General features: G+C 49.6%; 1 protein-coding gene across 2 annotated transcripts; it reads left to right on the top strand.

Annotated features, from left to right (window-relative positions):
- The first annotated feature begins 1,089 nt into the window (after nucleotides 1-1,089).
- ETS2 (ETS proto-oncogene 2, transcription factor) lies at nucleotides 1,090-18,417 on the top strand. Of its 2 annotated transcripts, XM_040621898.1 has the most exons (10): nucleotides 1,090-1,194; nucleotides 4,870-4,941; nucleotides 7,362-7,473; nucleotides 8,599-8,718; nucleotides 9,062-9,262; nucleotides 10,818-10,901; nucleotides 11,984-12,205; nucleotides 12,920-13,183; nucleotides 15,207-15,325; nucleotides 16,189-18,417. In XM_040621898.1, the coding sequence occupies exons 2-10, from the start codon at nucleotides 4,870-4,872 to the stop codon at nucleotides 16,402-16,404; spliced, it is 1,410 nt and encodes a 469-aa protein (XP_040477832.1). In that variant the 5' UTR covers nucleotides 1,090-1,194; the 3' UTR covers nucleotides 16,405-18,417. The 2 variants fall into 2 exon arrangements, with proteins under 2 accessions (XP_040477832.1, XP_040477831.1); XM_040621897.1 differs by lacking the exon at nucleotides 8,599-8,718 and having other exon boundaries at nucleotides 1,113-1,194.
- Nucleotides 18,418-23,534: the final 5,117 nt, after the last annotated feature.

The raw sequence follows: 23,534 nt of genomic DNA, 5'->3' as shown, positions 1-23,534 counted from the left end.
TGAATTTCCCATTCATATGTTTTATGATCCGGCAAGTGGGTTATTTACCCTAAGGTTCCGTTTCCTCACACTTTCAGTGGCGACAGCGATGCTTTGGAGAATGACGAGCATTCACCCGGAGCCGCTCAGCCTACGCTGGTTACCGTCCGGGCACCGCTCAACTCTAGGGGGCGCCCCTCACACGACGCCCAAGGCGTGGGGCTTCCCGGAGCCGGGCAGGCTCAGCGACCCAGCCAAGGGCCCACTTCGGACCTTTATCATCTCAGACGCATTTTAGAGGCTTTTCATGATAGAATCATGAGAAATTATAAGGGCATGAGGAGATTCAGGAGTGGGGCCAGAATGAGCCCCTTATAACCCAAGCCCCTCGGCCACTGGGTGCCACCACCCCTCGGGACAAGGGGAGGAAACCTAATCCTCCCAGGAGAGACTCTCCGCCTGACCCCCCGGGGCTCACACCCGCGCGGGGCGCCGGGCCTCCAGTCCCCGACCCACAGCGGTTCCAGAACCGCGGGTGAGGGTCGAAGCCAGGTGACAGCGGGTGCGGAGCGAGGTCCGGGCCGGAAGGAGCCGGCTCCGCCCCCGCTCGCCTCCCTTCTAGTCCTCACCCGTCCCCTCTTCCCTCCCTCTCCTCCCCTCCTTCTCCTCCTCGCTCCTCCCTCCTCCCCCTCCTCTGCTCTCTCCCTCCTCTTTCCTCCCCTCCTCCACCCGTTCTCTGCTCTCTCCCTCCCCTCTCCTCCACTCCTCTCACCTCTCGCCTCCCTTCCTCCACCCCTCATTTCTCCTCCTCCCTCCTCTCCTCTTCCTCCTTCTCCTCCTCTCCTCCACCCTTCCCCTCTCTCCTCCTCCTATCTTCTCCCCTCCTCTTTTCCCCCCTCCCCCTTGCCCCTCCTCCCCTCCCCTCTGTCGTGTTTCCTCCCTCCTCCCTCCTCCCTCCTCCCCCTGCTCTGAAGAGCGCGCCGCGAAGGGGACTGGCCGGTTACTTCCTCCGGTGGCGGCGCAGAGCGCGGTGCGGCCCCATCCTCGAGCTCCCGGAGCCGCCTGCCGGCGCCCGGCCCGCGTCCCGGCTGCCGGCCCCCCGCCCAGGTGTCCGCGCCCGCCGCCCGGACCCCCGCACCACCGCCCTCGTCCGCGTCCGACGCGCACCGCGGAGCCCGGCCCGGAGTCGCCGCCGGCCCAGCCCGAAGCGGCGCGGTAAGAGGGGGACCCGGCGCGCGCGAGCTGGCGGGCCGGGGGTCCGGGAGGGCGCCCTCCTGCGCGGCTCCTCTCCTGGGGACCCAGACCCCGGGCGGGGGACGTGGGTAGCCCCGAGGTCCGGATCCCGAGGCGCAGCCGGGGTCCGGGCGGCTCGGCGACTGTTTCTCGGTTTCGGGCTCGCTCCGGGTGCCGGGGCGGCTCGGGGGCAGTTCGTGGGCGGGGGCCCGGGCAGGGCGCCGGTGGGCCCGGCCGTGACGCGCCGAGCAGGCTGCGAACTTGGGCCGCGGCCGCGGGTGGCCGAGCGGCCGGGCAGGGCGCGCCCGCCTGTTTCACTTGCTTTTGTTTTTGAAAGGAAATGCGGGTCTGGTGGGGGGCTTCTTCCAGAGGGCGCCCCGGGGGTTGATTTCGCGGCGGGGTTGGCGGGGGACGCAGTGGGGGGGTGTCGGAGGGGCCTCGGCGCGCCCGGCTTTGCGGGTGACTTACCCGAGCGCGCCGGGCCCGGTAGGATCCGGGGCGCCCGGCGCCTAAAACACCTGGAGGCTGCAGCTCCCCGAAAAGGAGCCGCGTCCCGGGTCACCTGCTCGGCCACTCGGGGGCCCGGCCGGGGCCGGCGGGAGAGGGAGGCTCCGGGAGGGCGAGACCCCCAGGGGCGCCCCGGGACTTCTGGATCGGGGGTCCTCGGTGCCGCGAGGCGAGCGTGGAAGCCTGTCGGAAATGCGGGTGTGGGTGCGCAGGGCTGCCTTTATTTTCGTGTTCTTAAAGGATTTTGAATGAAAGGTTAACGTTTTTAAGTACGTGGGTTTTTTTATTTTGTTTTGGATTTTGTTTTTCTTTTCTTTCTTTTTTAAGCACAGTAGACTTTTAAAATATTGGCCTGTAGTCAGTTTCAGGGTAGCTGACACGGGTAGTGACGAGCTACTTATTTAGAAAGTAAAGAAGTGAGCAATCCCCTTTGGAGATAAAGGTAATTTATTTTAATTCATCAGTGAGAGGTTATGTTTGTCCTGGACAATGGAAGCGCCTGGGCGCTCTCTGCCTGTGCACAGCACCACCAATCAGGGAGATAAATCTTCGAGTTAAGGTTTATTAAAATTCTGAGTAATATCACAGTACAGTAAGTGTTAGCACTGTGGGCCCTGCAGGGAAATATTCACTCATTTCTGAGGTTAGTCATTCTTCTCTCTAAACAGATAATGTTAAAAAGAGCGAGCAAACCAACCTTCCAAAGTGGCATACGGGTTGGTTTTTGCTTTTGTTTTTCTAATTTACCTAAATACAAGCCTCTGCTCTGATCGCTCGCCTGAAGGATCTCTCGGTCCAGGAAGGATACTGTTGTTAGGCAAATCCTCTTTGTTTTAAAATTTTACTGTTCTCAGCTCACACATTTCTGCCAGGTTTTCTTTTTGTTGTTCAAAGGCGCCATCAGTAGGGCAACACTGCCAGGACCTAAATTTGAAATTGATTTGGGTAGAGAAACTTGACCTGTCCGCACCTTACTTAACAAGCTTTGAGGAGTAACATAAGTGAACTTCAATTTCATTAGTTTCTCCCTGAAACCAGTGGAGGGACCCTTTGATTCCACATGGTTTTTACAAAACAAATTAAAAGCTGGACAACAAAAGACTTCTCTTCTGTGGCTAGTAATTAGAGCTCTTTACGTGGGAGTGGTAGACTGCCTTTTCTCCTGGTATTTGTACCCAAAAACCAGGCGCGCTTTACCCATTGCCTTCCATACCAATTCTCTGTCCATCTCCTTGAGGCTAAAAATTGTACAGTAAAGTCAGCAAGTTGTCTGCAAACCAGACTTAGAAAAAGAGCTGGCCTAGGGGGCTCAGGAGGGATCCTCGGTAGCAGTTAAGATGTCTTTTCATGTGGGTCTCCTGTTTGAGGTTGGTTTATTTAACAACAGGTAACAGGATTTAGTTTGTGAAGCTCCGAGTTAAGGAGCACGCCCCATGGTAGAGTGGTGAGCTGGGCGGTGGTCTCATAGTATTTGTACGTGCTCTCCACTCCCTAATGATGGGGTGGCAGGAGGCCCATGCCTCATCCCGGTCCCCCTCCCAAGGAGCTCCGCTGGGATCGATCTGCACTGTGCCCCCTCAGTTAGCCCTGCAGTAGCTGTGTGATCCTGGGCAAGTCATCGGGGGTCTCTGGGCCTCCCTTGCCCTGGAAGATACAACATCACTGTAAAATGTTACAACATCCATCTCTCAGAAGTGTCAGTGAAGTGGGAATGTGTGGTCGCCCAGTGTGGCCTTAGCTCTTGTCAGGGGGATCCTGTCCCTGCAGGGATCTTTAGTGGTGATTAGTGATTCCTGAGTGTGCGTGGATGATGTGATCCCACTAAGTGGAGATTCTGAGCCAGTGTGCCCACTTTGGATCCAGGACAACCCCTCCTCAGCTCCCCTCTCGCCCCGTAGGACGATTCATTCATTGTCCGTGTTTTCCAGCCTTCACTGGCCACCATGATAATTACTCGCCTCTGAGGGTTTTAACAACCTTCCCCAGTGCCTGTTGCCTGCTCTGTGGTGTGGACTCCTCCCACGCTGCCTCTCCAGCCAGGGGTGTGTGTGTGTGTGTGTGTGTGTAGTAGTAGTAGTGGTAGTAGTGGTAGTTAGCTATAATGTTGATCATAAAGAGAAAACAGCACAACCTCGAAGTAGTCATGGGGAAATGTCCTACTTGCCACCTCCAATAAGCCCTATCAATTGCACAATATTTTAATTACTCAGAGTTCCTGGTTGTAACAGGTGGCAGCGCCCAGGGGAGATCGTGGGGAAAGACAATTAGGGGGACCCTGTAAAGCTGCCTATAGACCTTCTGTTCCAAAGCCAGGAAGCTGGGGGGTGAGTCATGCCCCGTGGGGTAAAGGTTACTTACCATCACTGATGCTAGCCCAGCTTCTATGGAAATGAGTTTTAGTTTTAGTTGCTCTGTATTTTTATATACCACTCTGGTGGCATTATCTTGGTACCTTTCTTACTGATTAATATAGAACTTACCTGGCCAGTCCTATGTTAGGGCTCCAAGTTCAGTTTTCGGTCTCCAGCAGTGTCCGATTGGGAACCTTGTCTGTCCTTCCTGGGAGTGCTTCCTCAAAGCCTCAGGAGGGGCTAAGATTTCTGAGGCTCTTTCCTGCATGCTAACCTGGATCTGGATCTACCAGGAGTTCTCAGGTTGAGCGGACTGCCTCCCCGTCTCCCCCAGCAGACAGCAGACCGGAGGTGGCCTGTGCCTGCCCCCCCCCACCCAGTGTTCTGCACCCTGAGTGGACCATGAACATGGCAGTGAAAAGCAGCTCACTCCACTACTGTCCTGGAAAGACGAGGTCCTCCTGGCTCAGCAACCCCAGCCAGGCTCCCTTGGGAGGCCCTGACCAGCCAGCCAGAAAGTGACTTTATCTGTGCTTCATCTCTAAGTGGAATTCAGGACAGAATCGGCATTATTATTTAATTACTTAAATGGCATACCCTTTGTGAAAAGGGCCTTCTACCTAAGAACTGGCATTCAGGTTTGAATGACCTGTCTTGCCCTAGAACTTGACAGACTCTGCCAGAATTAAGGTTGATGGAGCCAATAAAGACTTGTTAGAAATGTGCGTGATTTGTTGTCCCGTGACTCTTTCTTTATGTCTTTTCCTTTTTCTTTCTTTCTTTTTTTTTTTTTTTAAAGATGAATGACTTTGGACTCAAGAACATGGACCAGGTAGCCCCCGTGTCTAACAGTTACAGAGGGACACTCAAGGTAAGCGAGCAAGTCTTAATTTAAAACTCTTTAGGGAACATTGGAGAATTCAGTCTCTAGGAGAAAAAACAACATGCTGGGTCCTAGAAGACTGGTGCTAGCCCCAGCCTTTTAATTTACGGGCTGTGTGACTCTGGAGTGTTTGCTTAATCTCTCTGGGCCTCGGTTTTCTAATCTATAAAATAGGTCTCCTGATGCTTGTTCTACTTGTCTTCCAAGATATGAAACCATTTAATTTGCAGATGGGGAGGCCTTTGTGGTTTATTTCTGAGACTCCTGGCAGGTGAAAAATCTTACGATTCTCAATAGGACGGAGCTGGAGAAGCTGTCTCCACTGCCATTGTGTTCACCCGTGAGTTTCTAGGGTGATGGGCTGGGTTGTTGAAGAACAGGAAAGGGAAGAGCTGCGAGGTGGAAAACCAGCCCCGCTGTGGGGGTTTCGTCCCTTCAGAAGGGGCAGTGCCCACCCTGCCGTAGAGAACAGGTGCCTGTTGGTGTAAACCAAAACACAGATGCATGATGAAGGAGCCTTTTCTGGTGCATAATAACCAAATTTCACGTCGCTTCTATCTCAGGTCCTTTTGGCAACGTTCTTGAGTAGCATGAACTGATCATTTCTCCTCTGCCTTCTCCAAATGTGACAGTGAGATTGAATTGTTTTCTGAGCACCGTGTAATAAACACGTTTCAGGGCCGCGATTTTAGATTGGCCTCTTGCAAGCGTACATAGTGATGTGTCTCTGCTGTGTTATCTTTTCCTTTGTAAATCCTTAGCGGGCTATTTGTCTGGGAGAGCCCAAAGAGCCAAAAATGGGCACAGGCTCTCCTCGAGTATCATGAAGGTCATGCAACTTCAAACCGCGAGTTTTCTGGTTTGATTTGATCAGATGTTTTCAGTGTGGCGGAAACTGTACAAGAAATGCGGTATTCAGTTCACAGCCGCACCCCTGGAAAGAAAAATTCTCCTATAAGTTAAAAAGGATTTGATGATGCCCATGTGATTTCTGGGTTTGGAGAAGAAACAGTCTTTGCTGAAATTGATATGTTGAAATACTCAGTGCGAATTTGTATTGTCTTTCTGCTTCCTGATTTTAAAAAAAGAACTTCCAGTCAGGAAAGGAGAGGCATTTCTTGGTCACCCGGGGAAATGGCTAGTGGGAATTTTAAAAACTGATTGGCTACGTCACCAAAATTAGCCCTGAACTGGTTTATACATCTAGATACAGATTTCGAACTTGATTGTTTTTTCCCGTAGGGTTTTGGCAGTTGGACAGTATTGTCTTGGGCTTCGGGGGGCTGGGCTCCAACACCATTGGGACATCATTGTCTTGAGTGTTTTCGGCGGCGTTCCAACTTCTGCCTGCCTTCTTACGTAATGCGTCATGCATTGTTCTGCATTTCTAAGAAGAAAGCACACAAACCGATTTTATTTGTAAATGTGTTGCACATTTTTTTTAATTGATGACTCAACAGATGGGTCATTGTATTACACATAACATGGGCTTTCCAGTTTATGTTGGAAAAATATAACCATCTTTTACGTTGTTCCTCAGCAAGTCAGGCAGCGATGAATCAAGACTTTATCTGTTACTTATAAACGGGTCTTACACTAAAGGCTATCTCTTCTTTAATGGTAGATGAATTATCAGAGATCGACACTGTGTGTGGGGTTTTATCTTTCTCTGTGTCTCTGTCCTCTTCCTCCTTCTAAGCTGTAGATAGTTTTACTTGAAACCTTTTTTTCCTTTGGAAATCTTCCCCTTAGTTGATGGGGCAGGGGTCTTTTCAAAATCTTTACTTTTATAAAATTAATCCGTAAGGAATGTTTTCATATGTATTACTATCTTCTGAACCACTGGAATTGATGAGGGGGAAAAAAAGCCTAGTTTCAATTAAAGCGTTTCACGGTTAAACATAAAAATAAATGCTTCCACAAATAGTTTCGCTCACTGTTTGTTTTCCACGTTTCATTCAGTCGTCTGCCTCCGCTTTAACTGCAGTGAGTTAAAACTAAAACTGTCCTGCTGAGAGTCTGACTCAGTTTCCCTCTGATGGGGCAGAGGGGCCACGTGTTTGGACCAGCTGGTCTCTAAGCCCCACCCAGCACTGTTCTTCTAAAATTCCATTGTTTTTAGGTTTGTTTGCATAGTTTATTCATTGAAATTAAGCCATTAAAAAGAAACTCCCAGTCATTCTGACTCCGTGAGGTCAATGCAATGATCCAGAGTAAAATAGAATCCTTTCCATCGCTTTGACTGTAGAAGTCTGGTCGGAGCATCGACTGGTCAATTCCTTTTATGGCTTTGTAATTGCCCATTTCATCAGGGTGTATCAGTAAGATGACCCATGGACCACTTTTCAAACAGGTAATTAAGTGAGTTTAAATATTAATTTCAGGCTCATTTTCCATCTGTTTTGCAGCGCCAGCCAGCTTTTGACACCTTTGATGGGTCCCTGTTTGCTGTTTTCCCCTCTCTCAATGAAGAGCAAACACTCCAAGAGGTGCCGACAGGCTTGGATTCCATTTCTCATGGTAATTTGTTACTCGGACTTGATCAGTTGTGCATAATTTCCCATAGTTCAGTGAATAAAAAGATGACTGTTGGTAAGCGACCAAGGTTGGTGTCTTGAATCTTTGGTTTGAAAAGTCAGATGGTGGCTCTGGACCTGGGAGAAGACAGTTTTCCTTCCTTATGAGCATGAGGAGTCCTGATGTCGTCCTCTGCCAGACGCACCCCAGACTGCAGGGAAGCTCCTGAAACTCCCACTGGGATGCTCTCGTCACTGTAGCAAGCCCGGGCCCCATCTCCCAGGGGCCCCTGCAAAGCAGACCGTGGAAGTGCCCCCCAGCTTCTCATTCTGGGGTCTCATGATTAGTTAGATCATCCCCCAGCCCCGAAGTCTTGGGGCAACAAATTATACTTGCTAATATTTGCCCATCTGCATTTACTTCTGTAGTTCTTCATGTCGTTGTTTACTATTTTTTAAAGGGATAGCAGTCGGAAAATGCCTGTGCACTTACTGTGATAGGGTTATTAGTTGGAAACATTCCAGAGATGACTTTGTCATATGAAGTAGGTGCCTAGAAAATACAGCCCAGAAAATTAATTAAAATGCATAGGCTTGCGTAAGCATACCATCCCGAGCCGGTCATTCATCATTCTTGAAATTGCTGAGGGAATCCAGAGAAGATTGCTTTTCATTAAAAATTGCAGGTGTGCTGACTTTACAGGTGCTAAGAAGCCCCTTTTGCCCGCTGCTTACTTTAATGGAAGTAACGTCAAACTGTGCATTTGCAACCCTTAAAACTTTGGATCAAAACCGTGTGCTTTCTTCCATTGTCTAAAACTTTTAAAAGAGATTTAGATAGAAATTTCAACTAAGGATGATTGGTTTTTTTTTTTATGAAGTTTTGCAAAATAATTTGCAAAGTAAAATAAAGCTTGAGTTTTATTTTAGATATTTTTAAGTGTAGTTATGAGATGTGTAACACTTTCTCAATTTCTGCTGCCCCCCCCCCAATTTTTGTTAATATTTATACTCTTTGAAGGAAGGTTTGAGATTGAAATTGTTCCTTCCTGAAAACTAAGATTTCTCCCCTAAATTCTCTGGTCTTGCCAGCTTGAAGTCCTAATGTCCCCATGGGGTTCCTTTCTAGACTCTACCAACTGTGAATTGCCTCTCTTAACTCCGTGCAGCAAGGCTGTCATGAGTCAAGCCTTAAAAGCTACCTTCAGTGGCTTCAAGAAGGAGCAGCGCCGCCTTGGCATCCCCAAGAGTAAGTGCCCCGTTTTCGAGCTGTGTCTCTGAGTCTGCGTTGTACCAGCACAACAAATCTGACCGCAGTTGCTAGCGATGACTTTTTTTCCCCCAGCTTTCTTAGGGCATCTTGCAGAGTGGCAGGGATGTGGTTCACCTGAGCTGATTTTTATTTTGACCCCATTAACTGAACACTTAATCCAGCACTGTCGTTAGGGTCTTAGCATTTCCCTGGGTGTCCTGCTCCCATGGCCGGTCTCTGGAACACATCTGGACTTTGTGGGTACATCTGGAGTGACTCCGGTCTCAGCGCCTCCCTCCCTTTTCTCCCTGTGTTCCATCTTTTCTTCCCTCCCCGGCAGACCCCTGGCTGTGGACCGAGCAGCAAGTGTGCCAGTGGCTTCTCTGGGCCACCAATGAGTTCAGCCTGGTGAACGTCAATTTCCAGAGGTTCGGCATGAACGGCCAGGTGTTGTGTAACCTGGGCAAGGAGCGTTTTCTGGAGCTGGCTCCTGATTTCGTGGGCGACATTCTCTGGGAACATCTGGAGCAGATGATCAAAGGTACCCGCTGAGGAACTGCGCGCCTCCCCGTTGCGGAGAGCCACGGCAGGGAAGAGAGATGGGGGATCGGTGCTCTGTAATCGTACGGTCGGGGTTTCAAATTATGTAGAGTTTCAAACTGCCTGAAAATGCCACCGGAGTGAGTCACATCTGTGGGTTTTTTAATCCACTGAAGTCTGTGTCTGTGTGTGTGCGCGCGCGCGTGTGTGTGTGTGTGCGCGCGCGCGTGTGTGTGTGTGTGTGTGTGTGTGTGTGTGTGTGGCATCAAGGATAGCCACGAGGCAGTAACCTTAGTCACTACCTTGTTGACGGTGATCTGATGGCATGCGTCAGGGGAGTACGTGTTGCCTCAGGTACGGAGGCCAGCAAGACGTCCCGTGTTTTGTGGCTCACCTTAAAGAAGAAAGTCAGCCTCGATGAAGGGGAGCCTTTATTCACAAACCCCGTGAATTTTACAGTGAATTTTCCTAAGACCAAATGAAATCCAACAACAAGAATTTCTTCTGGTTTTATGTATTTAAACGAATGCAGACGTAATTGATACATATTTATACACTGACACATTATGCGGAGACTGGCCATTGAACAAAAGAACTCTCATCATATAGAAAGTCTTGGTTTAGGCCTTAAAAGAGTGTTGACAGCAGTGTTAAAAATACTTCCAGTTAAAAAGGCAAAAAAAATTATAATGAGGGATTAGGTTAAAACTCTAAGCAAATTAGTTCTTTGGTAGAGTTCAGAGCCGTAGTCCTTGTTCACTTGGTTTTAAAACTGAGTTTCAGCACCGCTTACAGATTCAGAATCTTTAAAAGACCTTAGGATTCAGACACCCTCTCTCTTCAGCTGTGGCTTCGGAGGGCCAAGGAAACTTAATGTTGGAGACTCCCAAACTCTCCCTGAATTTGGGCAGTTCTGATTGGACGAGTTTCTGGTGACTCTGTTCACCAGCAGGTTGGGCCTGTTTTCCCATCACTCAGGATATAAGTCTGAGGGTCTGGATTTGTGGGTGCGTGTGACTCAGTGTGTCTGTAGGAAGTAAGCACACACACAGAATGCTAGCCTTTTCCTTTCCATTTCCACCACGACCCCCGTCAGGTTCCCACAGCACTGCCGGCCTCTCTGTGCCGTGCTCACCTCACCCTGAAGAAACGTGGGGTTCGAAGCCACCAACCTAGCTTCAAGAGGGCGGGGGCTGGGTCTGCTCTACTAACCCACTGTATTCCCCGCCCCTGGGACACGTGGCACTTCATAAATATTTAACTGTCTGTTGACGGCGCGGATGAATTAAATTCACAGTCTGGTATTTACAGTTGTGCAGTAGAACGTGTCACTTGGCCGGTGGTAGCATTCGTTCTAGAAAACTTACTCTGGTTATTAGAAAATGCATGGTTGCCATCTCTAGTTTTTGAAAAAGACCAAATGACACCAAATACCGTCAGCTTAAATGTGAGGCGTAAATGCATTTAGTTACAGCAGTAATTTAGAAATAAACGTTTTTTGTTGCATAGTTTTAACCTTGATCTGTAATCCTGTGTCGCCCGTGTCTGTTTTCCAGAAAACCAAGAAAAGACAGAAGATCAGTATGAAGAAAATTCACACCTCAACTCGGTCCCTCATTGGATTAATAGCAATTCACTAGGTCAGTCCAATCAATTCTGCCCTGAAGACCTTGGTGTTAACATTTTCTATTAAATTGGGACTCCCACCCCCCTCCCAAAAGATAAATAAAATAAAAGTAAATTTGCGGAAGGTCCGAAGGCCAGCCTCGGCCTATGCTGCCCCATTGGTGACCACACGTGGCCGCGGAGCTACTGAGCACTTGAAATGTGGCTGGTCCACACTGAGACGTGTGGTAAGAATACAACGCGTGCCGGCTCTGAAACGCTTTATGGAACAAAGAATGTAGAATGCCTCCTTACTAATTTTTAAGATACTGATTCCATGTTAAAATGATAATTGGTAATGTTGGGTCAGGTAAAATATTAAAATTAATTTCACCCGTTTCTTTTTAATTTGCTCCTGCGGCTACTTGAAAACGTAACATTGCCTGCGTGGCTGGCGTTACCTCTGCGTTGGCCGGGGCCGCCTACGGCAGTGCAGAGAGCACGGGCGGAATGAAGCGAGCTGATTGGCTGCGGTCAGAGCTAGCATAATAAATAAGGGGTGCCAGGCACAGGAGGCATGTAGAAAGCAATTCTAAATTTGCTCTGATCTTTGGAGTTTAAAGGAGTGGCATGGGATCTGGGTCTTCCCTTCTGGTCAGTGACACTGATGAGTATAGGTTACGGGGGGTCCCCTCGCCAGCAGAGGGAGGGGATGTTCCCTTACAAGTGACATACTGGGTAGCAAATCATTCGATCTCTCTGAGCCTTACTGCCCTCAGAAGCTGAAAGAGGCGGTGACCTCTGCCACCCCCAGAGTCACGTGGAAGCGTTTGATGAGGTAGAGCCGTAGAAATGCCAACATCGAGGTGTCGTGTCTTGGCCCAGACACAGCAAGCGTTTGGGAAAGGGTTAATTGACTGAGAGCATGAATGGCTTGAGAAGAGGAGCTGGTGGAAAAGCCACCTGCCGAAGCCCACTTTCCACCGAGGTTTCGGGCGGGGGAGGGGTAGAGTACGCAGAACTGGTTGCATTTGATTCGGGTCGAGGGCACGGAGGGGCTCTGATGACCCCCGTCACACCCGCCTCATAGCTCTGCCATCCGATTGCTCTGTCCCAGGCTTTGGTGTGGAGCAAGCAGCGTACGGCGTGCAGACCCAGAATTACCCCAAAGGCAGCCTCCTGGACGTGTGTCCATCCTCGTCAGCGCCCAGCGTGCTGGGCTCTGAGCAGGAGTTTCAGATGCTCCCCAAGTCTCGACTCAGCACCGTCAGCGTCAACTACTGCGCGGTCAGCCAGGACTTCCCGAGCGGCAACTTGAACCTGCTCGCGGGCAGTTCTGGTAAGTCAGCTCCCAGGAGCCACGGTCAGACAGCCACGGGAGCTTCTTAAACGGTGCAGCCTGTGCTCGGCCGTGGGAGGAGGTCAGAGGTCTCCTCTGCTTCCTGAGTGGCTGTCCAACACAATTGCAGGTGACGGATTTGCTCGGTCCGCAGGGACTCCCTGCTGTGTTTCAGGCTCCGGGTTGGGCACCACGGGTATAGAGTAAACGAGCCAGGGCCCCTGTTCTCCCAGCTGGATTCCTCTACCCGGTGGGATATTTGGGGAGAAGATGCAGGCACATGACATTCCTGCAGTCAGTAGCGTCCCCACACCAAGAGGAAACCGCTATCTTGACTTTTGTCCTCATAGATTAGTTTTTCCTGTCCTTGAGCTTCATAGAAACGGAATCCTAGCGTTGGTTTTCTTTGGTGTCGGTGGTGTGCTCCTCGTGATGTCTGAGACCCAGCCGTGCTGTTGGATGGGACAGACAGTTCACCGCTGTGTAATACTCCGTCCGGCCAGGGCGCACCTGACCCGCCCGTGCCGCTGCGGCTGGGGGGGTGTGGTTGTCTAGGGTGTTGTCGTAAGGGATGAGTGCCTGGCGAGAAGTCTGGGAGTGGTGGGGTGTTGCAGCCCCCAGCCCAGCCTGCGGGACCCCCTGCCCCCCCTCGGCAGCCCCGGACAGTTCACTGTCCTGGAGGACTCAGCGTTTGCGCCCGGCTGTCTTTGCCAGGGAAGCCCCGGGACCGTGACTCCCCCGAGAACGGCGCGGACAGCTTCGAGAGCTCGGACTCCCTGCTGCAGTCCTGGAACAGCCAGTCGTCGCTGCTGGATGTGCAGCGAGTGCCGTCCTTCGAGAGCTTCGAGGATGACTGCAGCCAGTCCCTGTGCCTCAATAAGCCGACCATGTCCTTCAAGGACTACATCCAGGAGAGGAGCGACCCGGTGGAGCAGGGCAAACCGGTTATACCCGCGGCGGTGCTGGCCGGCTTCACGGGTAAGTGTGTCACACGCCGTCCCCTCCCTGGGGCCCGGCTTCAGCGCCCTGTTCCTCCAGGGTGTTTCTGGTCCAAGCACATTGTAGCTACAGCCCACACTTGGTGTGTGGCTGTCATCCTGAATCAGAAAGGCTGTCCCCCTGAATTCTAAAAAGGCCAGGCTTGCACGAACTGTCATGCTCAGTGGCATGGATGGGAATTCACGGACCGCCCCCTCACCTGGGAGGTGCTCGGCCAGCCCGGAGAGCAGCAGGCGCGGGGGGCACGGGCCCGTGGAGGCTTCAGCTCTGACTCACCCACTCCAGGAATCCCAGAGAGTGTAAACTGGCCCAGGGACGGACAGCAGAGCCAGCCTCAAACAACACAGGGACTGTTTACCTTTGCTTGCTTCTAAAATCCATCTTATTTTTAAGATTTGGGCAAGAGCTATTTTAGGCAAGGGACAAATATTAAAGCTGTTTTTAGAACCAAATATTTCCAGGACTTTAGCAAAAACACCCAAGATTTTTTTTTTCATTGCTTCATGGGTCCTTAAATGTGTTTTTTTCATATTTTGACCATATGGAGCCACTGGATTAAAAAAATCCTTTCTTAAAATAGTCAATAGGTTGAAATAAGACTACAGAGCATCGATTTTTTTCTTTTCTGTCATCCCAAACCTTCACAGGAATGGGCTTGATAAGAAAATAAATAACCATGGTGTTGCTGTCTTTCGTTTTTTAAAAATGTTTTTTATTTATTTATTTATTTATTTATTTATTTATTTAGAGAGGAAGAGGAGCACGTGAGCATATGCAGGTGGGAGGCAGGGTGCAGAGGGAAAGGGGGAGAGAGAATCCAAGGTGATCTCTCCGCTGAGCGTGGATCACGACACCGGGCTCGATCTCGCGACCCTGAGATCATGACCCGAGCTAAAAGCAGGACTTAGACGCTCAACCAGCCGAGCCACGCAGGCGCCCCTTGGTGTTTTTCATTTTAATATTAGTTACCATGTGTTGACTGTCAGGTCTGTGTGGTTAACTAGGCTTATATATGGTTGGTTATCCTTGGGACAGCCCAGTGGGGGTGGAAGCAGTGACCTGTTCGGCAGATGGGACAGTTGGCTCGGTGTAGACAGCTCTCCGTGGTCACATGGGTAACCTGGTTGTGTCTGGTTCCAGAACTCCTGTCCTTGTTCGTAGCTTTATTGCTGATGGCCACTGGGTCTCGAGGAACAGCGCTTGGATGGGTGTGTGATCTCGGGCGGGGCACCTGGCCTCTGAGCTGTTCCTCATCTTTACAGTAGTTCTTCACAAGATGGTGGTTCTAAATATTAATCCAGAAAAGGTCTGTGAAAAGCAAAGCATACCTCACCAGAGGCAGTGAGGCCATGGCGACAACCCCAAATGCCCAAGTGGCTGTTGAATAAACCGTCTTGGATTAAGCAATTTACCCACCGCCATTGGCAGGAAAGCCTCAATATGGGATTCCATGAGACATGCCTCATTCTGTGGTGAAATGCCCTTTCTGCCACCCCCATTCCTGTCCTGCTGGGTGGTTCTAGAAATGAACCCTGAAACTTATTACATAAGGAACAATTAAACAGGGTGAGGAATTTTTTTTTTTTAAGATTTTATTTTAAAGTAATCTCTACACCCAGTGTGGGGCTCGAACTCATAACCCTGAAATCAGGAGTCACCTGCTCTACCCACTGAGTCCGCCGGGCACCCCCAAGATGAAGAATTTTAATGTCGAGTGTTAGTGGCGCCGAATTTTCTTCCAGAAGGACCCAACTCAGCAACCAAGGGCGAAGTGCCCCCTTTTTCAGGAGGGGGAGGTGGGATGAAGACCCCAGATTGGGCGTCTAGCCTCTTGCCGTTAAAGCGGTCAGTCCTGTCACCAACCTTGGAGTGGTACCTTCACGATGGCACCCTGCCCGGAGTCGGGGCTCCCGTTCCTCAGTCTGCCTGTTTCAGTAGAAAGGACAAAGGCCTTGCCGTACTTCAAAGCTATAAAAACGTGCGACTTGCCCCTTTCCCCCAGGAAGCGGACCTATTCAGCTGTGGCAGTTTCTCCTGGAATTGCTGTCGGACAAATCCTGCCAGCCGTTCATCAGCTGGACCGGGGACGGCTGGGAGTTCAAGCTCGCGGACCCCGACGAGGTACAGCCAGAGCTTGGGAAGTCAGTCTCTGGGCTTTGGACCCCAATTTCATCACTCTGGGCTCATAAACTCAATTCTCGGGGCACAGGAAAGGGTTGAGCGCTGCAGAGTTCTGGTGCTCTGTGGGTGTGCGCGCGGGCACGGGGCAGGCTTCTGCGACTTGCTCTCTCCTCCGATAAGAAGGCACAAGCGCTGAACTGAGGGTCTGTCCTGACCATCTGAAAATGCCATGGGAAACTTGCGTGCCTTTTTCCACTGGTGGGGAGTGAGTCTCCCGCAGCCTGGATTGGTCCCCTGGCCGCCGCTGCAGCTCTGCAGTGCTCAGCTCGGGCACTCAGAAACCCTGGAGGGGAGGGCCGAGGGCAGGTCCGAGACCAGCCCCTCCAAGAAGGGGTTGGAGAAGCCCACGATCTCAGGCTGCCTTAGAGGGCAGGCGGTCGCCGCCCGACGCCCCGGGGAAGCAGAAGCCTTGAGGAATGCAGAATGTCACGTGGCCCAGAACCGCACCCAGCAGCTGTTGACTGTAGGGCTTGGAATAAGAAGCCGGGAGGTGGGGGGACACAGCCTTTCCCTTGTGTCAGGCCAGCGTGCTCGGGAACTCTTGGCTGCAGCAGACGGCGCTGTGGGTGGGGGGCCCTCACGCTCCCACCTGCACCTGCCTCCATCCTTAGAGATGCCGGCAAGGGACCCGGTGCCCGGTGCCGGTGCTGAGACAGCCTGCAGCCCGGGGCCCTTCTGTAGTGGTCAAGTTCTCCCAGGGGAAGCGGGCGGGAGACTCCTCGCCGGGGGCAAGGCTTTCACTTTTCCTTAATTGCACGTGAAGGAGGTTGCAGATTTGAACACTTCCCCCTGTCCGCTTTCAGGTGGCCCGCCGGTGGGGAAAGAGGAAAAACAAGCCCAAGATGAACTACGAGAAGCTGAGCCGGGGCTTGCGCTATTACTACGACAAGAACATCATCCACAAGACGTCGGGGAAGCGTTATGTGTACCGCTTCGTGTGCGACCTGCAGAACTTGCTGGGGTTCACCCCCGAGGAACTGCACGCCATCCTGGGCGTGCAGCCCGACACGGAGGACTGAGGCCCGCGAGGGACTGCGAGTGCGTGCGGCCACCCGACCCACTGCTCCAAGGACCCTGAAAGGCGGGATTGAACGCGTCCAGGAGGGTCCCCAAGAAGCAGTGGCCTTATTTCACCAGAAACCGCGGCTTTTCACCCAAAGCAGCGTGGTTTCTCGCTTCTAAAGCCTGCTGACCGGAACACGCTATTTATGATGCTCTTACATTAGAATGGCCGAGAAAGAAGCGCTGGGAAGCCGTCCTGGCTCCGAGCAGGCCGCGTGACAGGAACGTTCAGGCCGTTGGGTATTCTCCAAGGAGCGAGCATGTCTTGGGCACACACTTTTTTTTTTTATTTTTTTTTTTATTTTCTTTTGCCTTTGGCAGCCAGGAATCACAAAGGCAGAAGTGGTCTCTTCGGTTCAGCGAAGCGGAGGGTGCAGGGAGACAGTCGTGCCATTTCAGAAGTTAGTGTGTATATATGATTGTAATCTTAATAATTGTTGTCAGAATCCTCTCAGAGTCCTATTTAACGAGAACTGTATATTGTAATTTAAGATAATTCTGTAAGTGTATTTGAAATAAGAACGCAGACGTGCGGCGTTCTGCGAACACGGAGTCCGCCAGGGCGGACGAAGACGTTGTAAAGTGTGTATTATTTACATTTAATATGCCTACAGGTAGACGTCGAAGAGGGTCAGTCCCTGTTTCTGTTTTGTTTTGCCTGGATGATTATTTGGCAAGGACTTTGTACATTTGGGAATTTTTATAAAACACTTAATGTTATTATCCGGAGGCATATCCAGCCTCTGCTTTCTCCTGAATTGTAACGTAAAAGGTATAAAGCAGTATTTTTCTTGACAAATGGCATATGTTTTCCATTTCTGTGCATGCCTTTAAATCCGTTTATACACAAGACTTATTTTATTTTTTAGTTCGACTGTTTCCCCAACAACTAACCTCCCCGACCAGCCATTTCCTTCCCGTGCTCCACCTCCACGCCCCAAATTATTCTGTATGATTAAAATAAGAATGCTATTTTTGGAAATATGTGGCTCCTTTTCAGAGAGCAGGAGGGATTTATGTAGCAGCTACTTTTAGTGCAGAAATAATCCACTGGAAAAAATGTAATTTGTAAGAAAGCTTTATTTTTGTCTGCGCGCCGCGTGAAGTGAAACATGTCATATACTGAGCTGAAGCCCGGGGCAGGTGGGGGCGGGGACGGGAGGGGGATCTTCACGAAGCCTCCTGGTCGTGAACGAGACACGACTTCACTCTCCCCTGTTGAGTCGTGGGCTCTCTGGACACGCTGCTGCTCCTTTCTGCTCAGCGCCCAAGCTCTGTGTTCTTGTTTTCGCGGAGCAGAATGCCCAGAGGCAAAGAGAGGACACGCGAGTTGGGAAAGAGAATCCATGGGAGGATTCGATGTGAAAAAACGTTTTGCTCACCATGGAGACTCTCGTGCTTGGTTCAGAGGAGCACCTGGATGGTCGTGCATTCGGGGCGCTTGGCAACGATCAAGCCAATGTGGTTTCAGGGCTGCACGGGCTTCCCTCGCCATGCGGGGGGCACTCGGAGCCGTGGCCGATGTCCCCTAGAGAAGAGTCCGTCCGTGTCATGAGGCTGTGGAACTGGGCGGCGGGGCCAGCTGGGCAGAGCAGCGCCAGAGCTGGGGGACTCAGTCCCTGTATCTACAGGAGACCATTTCCAGTGTCTCAGCACATGTTTTTCTCAAGCAGGACATGTTTATCACTCAGACATCTGTTTGTAACATCCGCAGACATGTGACTGGGAACATCTTGCTGCCAAAGGGAATCTGAGCCGTCGGCTCATTTTATACGGGGTTGAACCACATGAGATTGCCAATATTTGACTTTTTTATCTACAAAGTTGGCAGCTTCATGTGATTCAGCCTAATAGTGACAGAAACTAAAGCCCATGATAAACCTTTGGTGTGGTAATGAACAGACTTAAGGATAAAGATTTTGTAATCTGGCCTTTTCTTTCTCAAATAATAAAGTATTTTGTTTATATAACCGCCTCCTCGTAAGGGTCATCCTTTCGTCCCATGCCAACAGGGGGGAGGGGAGGCGGAGTGAGGATTGTGAACCCCAATCCGTTGTCCCCCGGCAGCTTTCAGTCTACCGAGAGTCACGTCTCCATTGAACTGGTTTTCCACATGGGGTCACCCAGGAAATCGTGACCAAGCTGTAACCCAGCTGTAAGCTCTTCCTGAAGGAACCCCCAAAAAGTGTTCCCTTAAACCAAAAAACTCTTTTAAGGGATTAGAATAGAAAGATGCAGGCGTCTTGTTTTTGCCAGGGGATTGGCAGAGCTAAGAGAAGAGATGGTAGGATGCTTCTGTGAGGAACCCCATTAGGGTCTGAGGTTCAGGGGCTTTCCTCCAGGACACCTGGCATGGCTGAGCTGACTTACTGGAGGTGAGGGGAACGGTCCTGGGACGGGGGTTCTCAAACACACTTCAAAGTGAGGTTGTCAACAAACAGGTGGGTCATATCAGAGGTGTGCTGGAGCCCCCTCCCCACGGGCTGGTGAGAACAGGTCCCTTCCCAACTTCGCATCAGTGACGTATTGGTATCTTGAATGTGATCGCGATGAGAGTATTTACACCATGAAAATCAGCAGACACTACAAATCAGGGCTCCTCTCAAGCCCCCTTAGGGAGCTGGTTCTTAAACATTTACCAGAACACCACTGGTCATCAGTGTTCACTGTATGAGAAATTAGAACATTTTTTTTTTAAGATTTTATTTATTAGAGAGACAGCCAGCGAGAGAGGGAACACAAGCAGGGGGAGTGGGAGAGGAAGAAGCAGGCTCCCAACGGAGGAGCCTGATGTGGGGCTCGATCCCATAACGCCGGGATCACGCCCTGAGCCGAAGGCAGATGCCCAACAACTGAGCCACCCAGGTGCCCCAGAACATATTTTAAAATACAATTTCTCTTTATAATAATTTCCATGCTTTTATGGAAAATAACTTTTCCCCAAAAAGTGAGTATGGCATTGTTCTACATATTTTCAAATTTCTTTGATGTCTGATTTATATTTTTCCCATAATTTTCTTCTTTTCTTATATTTTCTTCTGCATTTTGTCTTGTGATACATTTTGAAGGAAATCAGGCCTCACACAGAAATGTAATTGGAACAGAGGAGTATTTGGGAGATGTTTGGGATAATTGTGGATATTGTTTCATACTACTTTCAAACTTGGCAAATGGAAGTTTCTTAAAAGTTCATTGCAGTTGGAATATGAAATCATATAAATAAACTTTCCTATGATTATAATAAATTCCATGGGTCTGTCTTGCACTTTAAATGGGTCTTTTACTCATGTGTGATTTTGTAACATCACGCATTAGTCATTTGGAAAATACTGCTTTAAAATGTTGACACATTATAATATCTACTATCAATTGATCACATTAGTTATTATCATCACCAGTTTCACCAGAAAAGTATTGGGAATCTATGAAGCTCACAGTGGCAGATGTAAATTTTCAAAAATTCAGATTTTCATTTGAAAGCTCAAACGTTACCATTGGCAACAAATACTCAGCTGTTTTCCTTGAAGTGTCAGACTCATTTCATTTACTTTTGAGGACACACCTGTCAGATACCCAAGTCTGAATAAACATAACTTGTCTGTTGTTCTTGCAGGTAAGGATAGTGTCTGTGGATAAAGTGGTTAGTTTAGCTTGTAACTCACACAAATGCATGACTGCATTTCCCGGGACAACCAATCTACCTTCATGGGCAGCAGTTTTTTAGGTGTACTATCGAGTACCCAGAAGTTAAAAAGATGTGTATTCACTTATTAATAAAATTAATTTTTACTGCTTTATCAAGGAGATATTTAAACGGAACTGGTATTTTTTTCCCCTACAAGTACATGATGGTAAAGAAGGCAGTCATGGCCGGGACAGTTAAGTGCTAAGGCCCCAGCAGTTTTACCTACCTTTGCTTTTGCAAAGGTGACATTGAGAACCCCCTGAAAGGGTGTCAGAGCCCTTTGTCTGTGGGTCTCACTTTTCAGAGCCAGTTGTCTATGGATCTCACTTTGAGAACTGTTCTGGAAAGCCAAGCAGCTCACCCAGAACACAGAGTAGAACAGGGAGCAAGGAAGGTGAGCAGGAGTGGGGTGAGGAGAATTTCCCTTTCTCCTCTTGGATCCAGTGTCCGTCCTTCCAAATTTACTCTCCCATAGTTGGTTAAGATAAGCAGTTTTATTTAAAGCAAAAAGAATTGTCTGATTGTTCTACACGATAAGGAAAAAGTTCATTCACAGAAGGTGACATGGATATTCTCAAAGTCCTTCTCCTCCCATCCTTCACTCTGTCTTTGTCCTTTTCCATGTGTCACTCTGATTCTAACTCTTTTTGTAATGTAGTATATTTCACCATATTTTAAAAGTTCTTTTTTCTTAACATAGTTAAAACAGGTCATGAAGAGATGAGGTGCATGTGGCCTGCCTCTCAGCTTGTCCACATGGTGGTAAAGAAGCAAACTAAAATTGGCTTTAGGCCGCACCATGTCCTGCTTCTTTCCCATACAGGGGCCCCCAAGGACCTCAGATCTGCAAATGGTGGACACTCGTGAGCAGTAATGATTCGGAGCCTGAAGGGGCAGCTCCGTTGGGTGTGTGAGGTGCAGGATGTGGGGGCCAGAGCAGGTGGACAAGGAACAGGGGGGACATGGAGGGTAGTAACCTGTTTCATCACCTCTTTGGAAAAATCAAGCAAGTTTGCTGTAGGGTTTATTGTGCTTTGGCTTGACCTTGAGTTATCATTCTCACCCAGCTGTCATGCACTGCTTCATGACCTTGGGCATGTGAGTTCATCATTCTGTGCCTCAGTTTCCCCTCCATAAAGTGGAGTCACTGGGTGGCAGTGCATGTATGAATCTTTCATTTGTTGACGATAACAGGAAGTCAGTGACCTGGGGGGGCTCCATTTAAGTCATGAGCAGAGCATTTCAGCAGGGGTCTCTGAAAAAAAGACGGCTCCTGACGGTCATGTCTCTGTTGTCATATGAAGAAACCCAAGCACAGAGTTCAGCGATGAAGCTGGCACTCAATGCAATCAGGACTCAGACATAGGTCTTCCGATTCTCAGTGTTGTCCTCTTGCCATGATAACCACGCTGTGTTTTAAGTCATTATAAATCCTACCCAGGGGCTCCCCCAAGCTTCCAGTTCCTCCTTTTGTTCTGTTTTAAACAGAGTATACAGCCCTCAATTTGAATTTTAAAATTATTCATGAGCCTCCTACCCAAAGGACACACGGTCCTCATACACGCGGCAGCTGGAGGCAGCTAGTTTAGTTCGAGCAGATGGGCGAATCCCATAATCTGGGCCAGATGTTAATCTGTCTCTTCTGTAATCGCCGCACAGAGGGTGAGGCTGGAAGCAGTGAAGGGGGAAATCCCTTATTGTGTAATTCTTTTGAAACTCCTGGGCAGGGTTTGAACATGTGATTCTACTTGAAATCTGACAATAACGGAAATACCATTTTTGGTCTTAGCTAGTGATGACAACTTCACAACTAGAATTGACATTGCCTTTGTCCATCTGCTATGAGTAACTGCCCCCTTCTTACCTCCCAAAGTCATGTTCAGATGGTAAGATAGCCCATGATTGCCAAATCTGACCCCCACCAGAGTTTCCATGTCTATGGCCTCATGCTCTGCAAGTAGATAGCCAGGACTCAACACACACATGGAAATGCTGATTCATGGGAGCCCATGTCCTGGGTTGACTGGAGGATGACATGTCCTGGGGATGCTGGGGATGACAAATGGTACAAAGAACATGAGGTCTCAAGCGAAAGTATTGTGCATTGGCTATGGTCCATCTCCATGTCAAGTCCATGAGAAACACCATCACCATTTGCTGGTAAACTCTACCAGATTGGCTACTGAAGAGGTTATTTTTCAACACAGTGCAGATGTGCAATTAATAATTGTGAAATACAGTAGCTTTGGCAAGTCTCAATTTCATCCACCATCTCCCTGGGACTCTGGGAGGTCAGTTTCATTATGCTTATTTTACAGATGTGAGAACTGAGGCTCAAAGAGGTGAAAGCCCTGTGTTGAAACTAGAGGGACCACTTCTTTACTGCTTTATCAAGGAGATATTTAAATGGAACGGGTATTTTCCAGTGGCCCCTGATCTGTCATGCTTGCAGACTCCTGTTTGGGGGTGGTGGAGGCCTCCAGGGACTGGAACCCAGAGCGGCCGCCATAGCTGAGGGATCGGACAGGCTCTCAACGCTGCCACCCAGGCTTGCTCCATCTGTCCTAGGTCATTACCAACACTGCTGTAGGTGCTCTTCACATTTCCACCCCAGGAAGGAAGCCAGTCCATCATCTCAAGGACTCAACACCCTGTTTATAGTTCTCAGATCCTGAGCAATCAGACTACTATTTTTGATCAAATTTGCATGAGCCCTGGTTCTGCTTTCCCAGGCTATGCATGGACCCCATAGGACCCCCCAAGGGAGGCTCCAACAATTTGGTTAACTTTCATTCATTATTTTTGTATTCATCCTCCCCCCAACCATTCATTCACAAGCAGCTCTTAATGTCATCCCCTGGGAATGTACAGATTACTGAGAGCCAGAAGCTCTCTGTTTTCTAGAAGCCACTTTAGCGAAGCGGCCCAGGAGTAAAGATGGTAAGGTCATGTGAGTTCCATCGAGTGCAAAGGCCAGGTTCCCATTGCTTCACCTGCGTCTGTAGCTGGAGTCTGTTCAATAACCATGCACAACAGCAGTAACATTGCAACAAGAGGTGTCAAGGAATCCGCTTTGCTGCGTGCTGGGATAGGCGTTGGAGGTCCATGAGTTCACTGAAACGTCTCTGCAGTCGGCCCTGCAGTTGGGAATAAGACGATCCTCAGAACACAGGTGTTCACACACACTCATACTTACATGCATCCACTCACACACGAACACTGCACACACTCTGTCCCCCACGTGCACACACACTCACTCGTGTGCACTGTGCATACATACATGCACACTCACACTTCCCCATGCACACACCGCACCCTTTGCTTGCCTCACTCCGGCCATCTCTGCCCCTCCTTCTGTTGGTCATCATGTCTCTTCTCTTCTGAATTCGCTTCCTGGTGCGG

This window comes from Ursus maritimus, unplaced genomic scaffold (genome assembly GCF_017311325.1).
Source record: "Ursus maritimus isolate PB19 unplaced genomic scaffold, ASM1731132v1 scaffold_4, whole genome shotgun sequence".
Lineage (NCBI taxonomy): Eukaryota > Metazoa > Chordata > Mammalia > Carnivora > Ursidae > Ursus > Ursus maritimus.
This window is presented reverse-complemented; position numbering and strand designations above follow the sequence as displayed.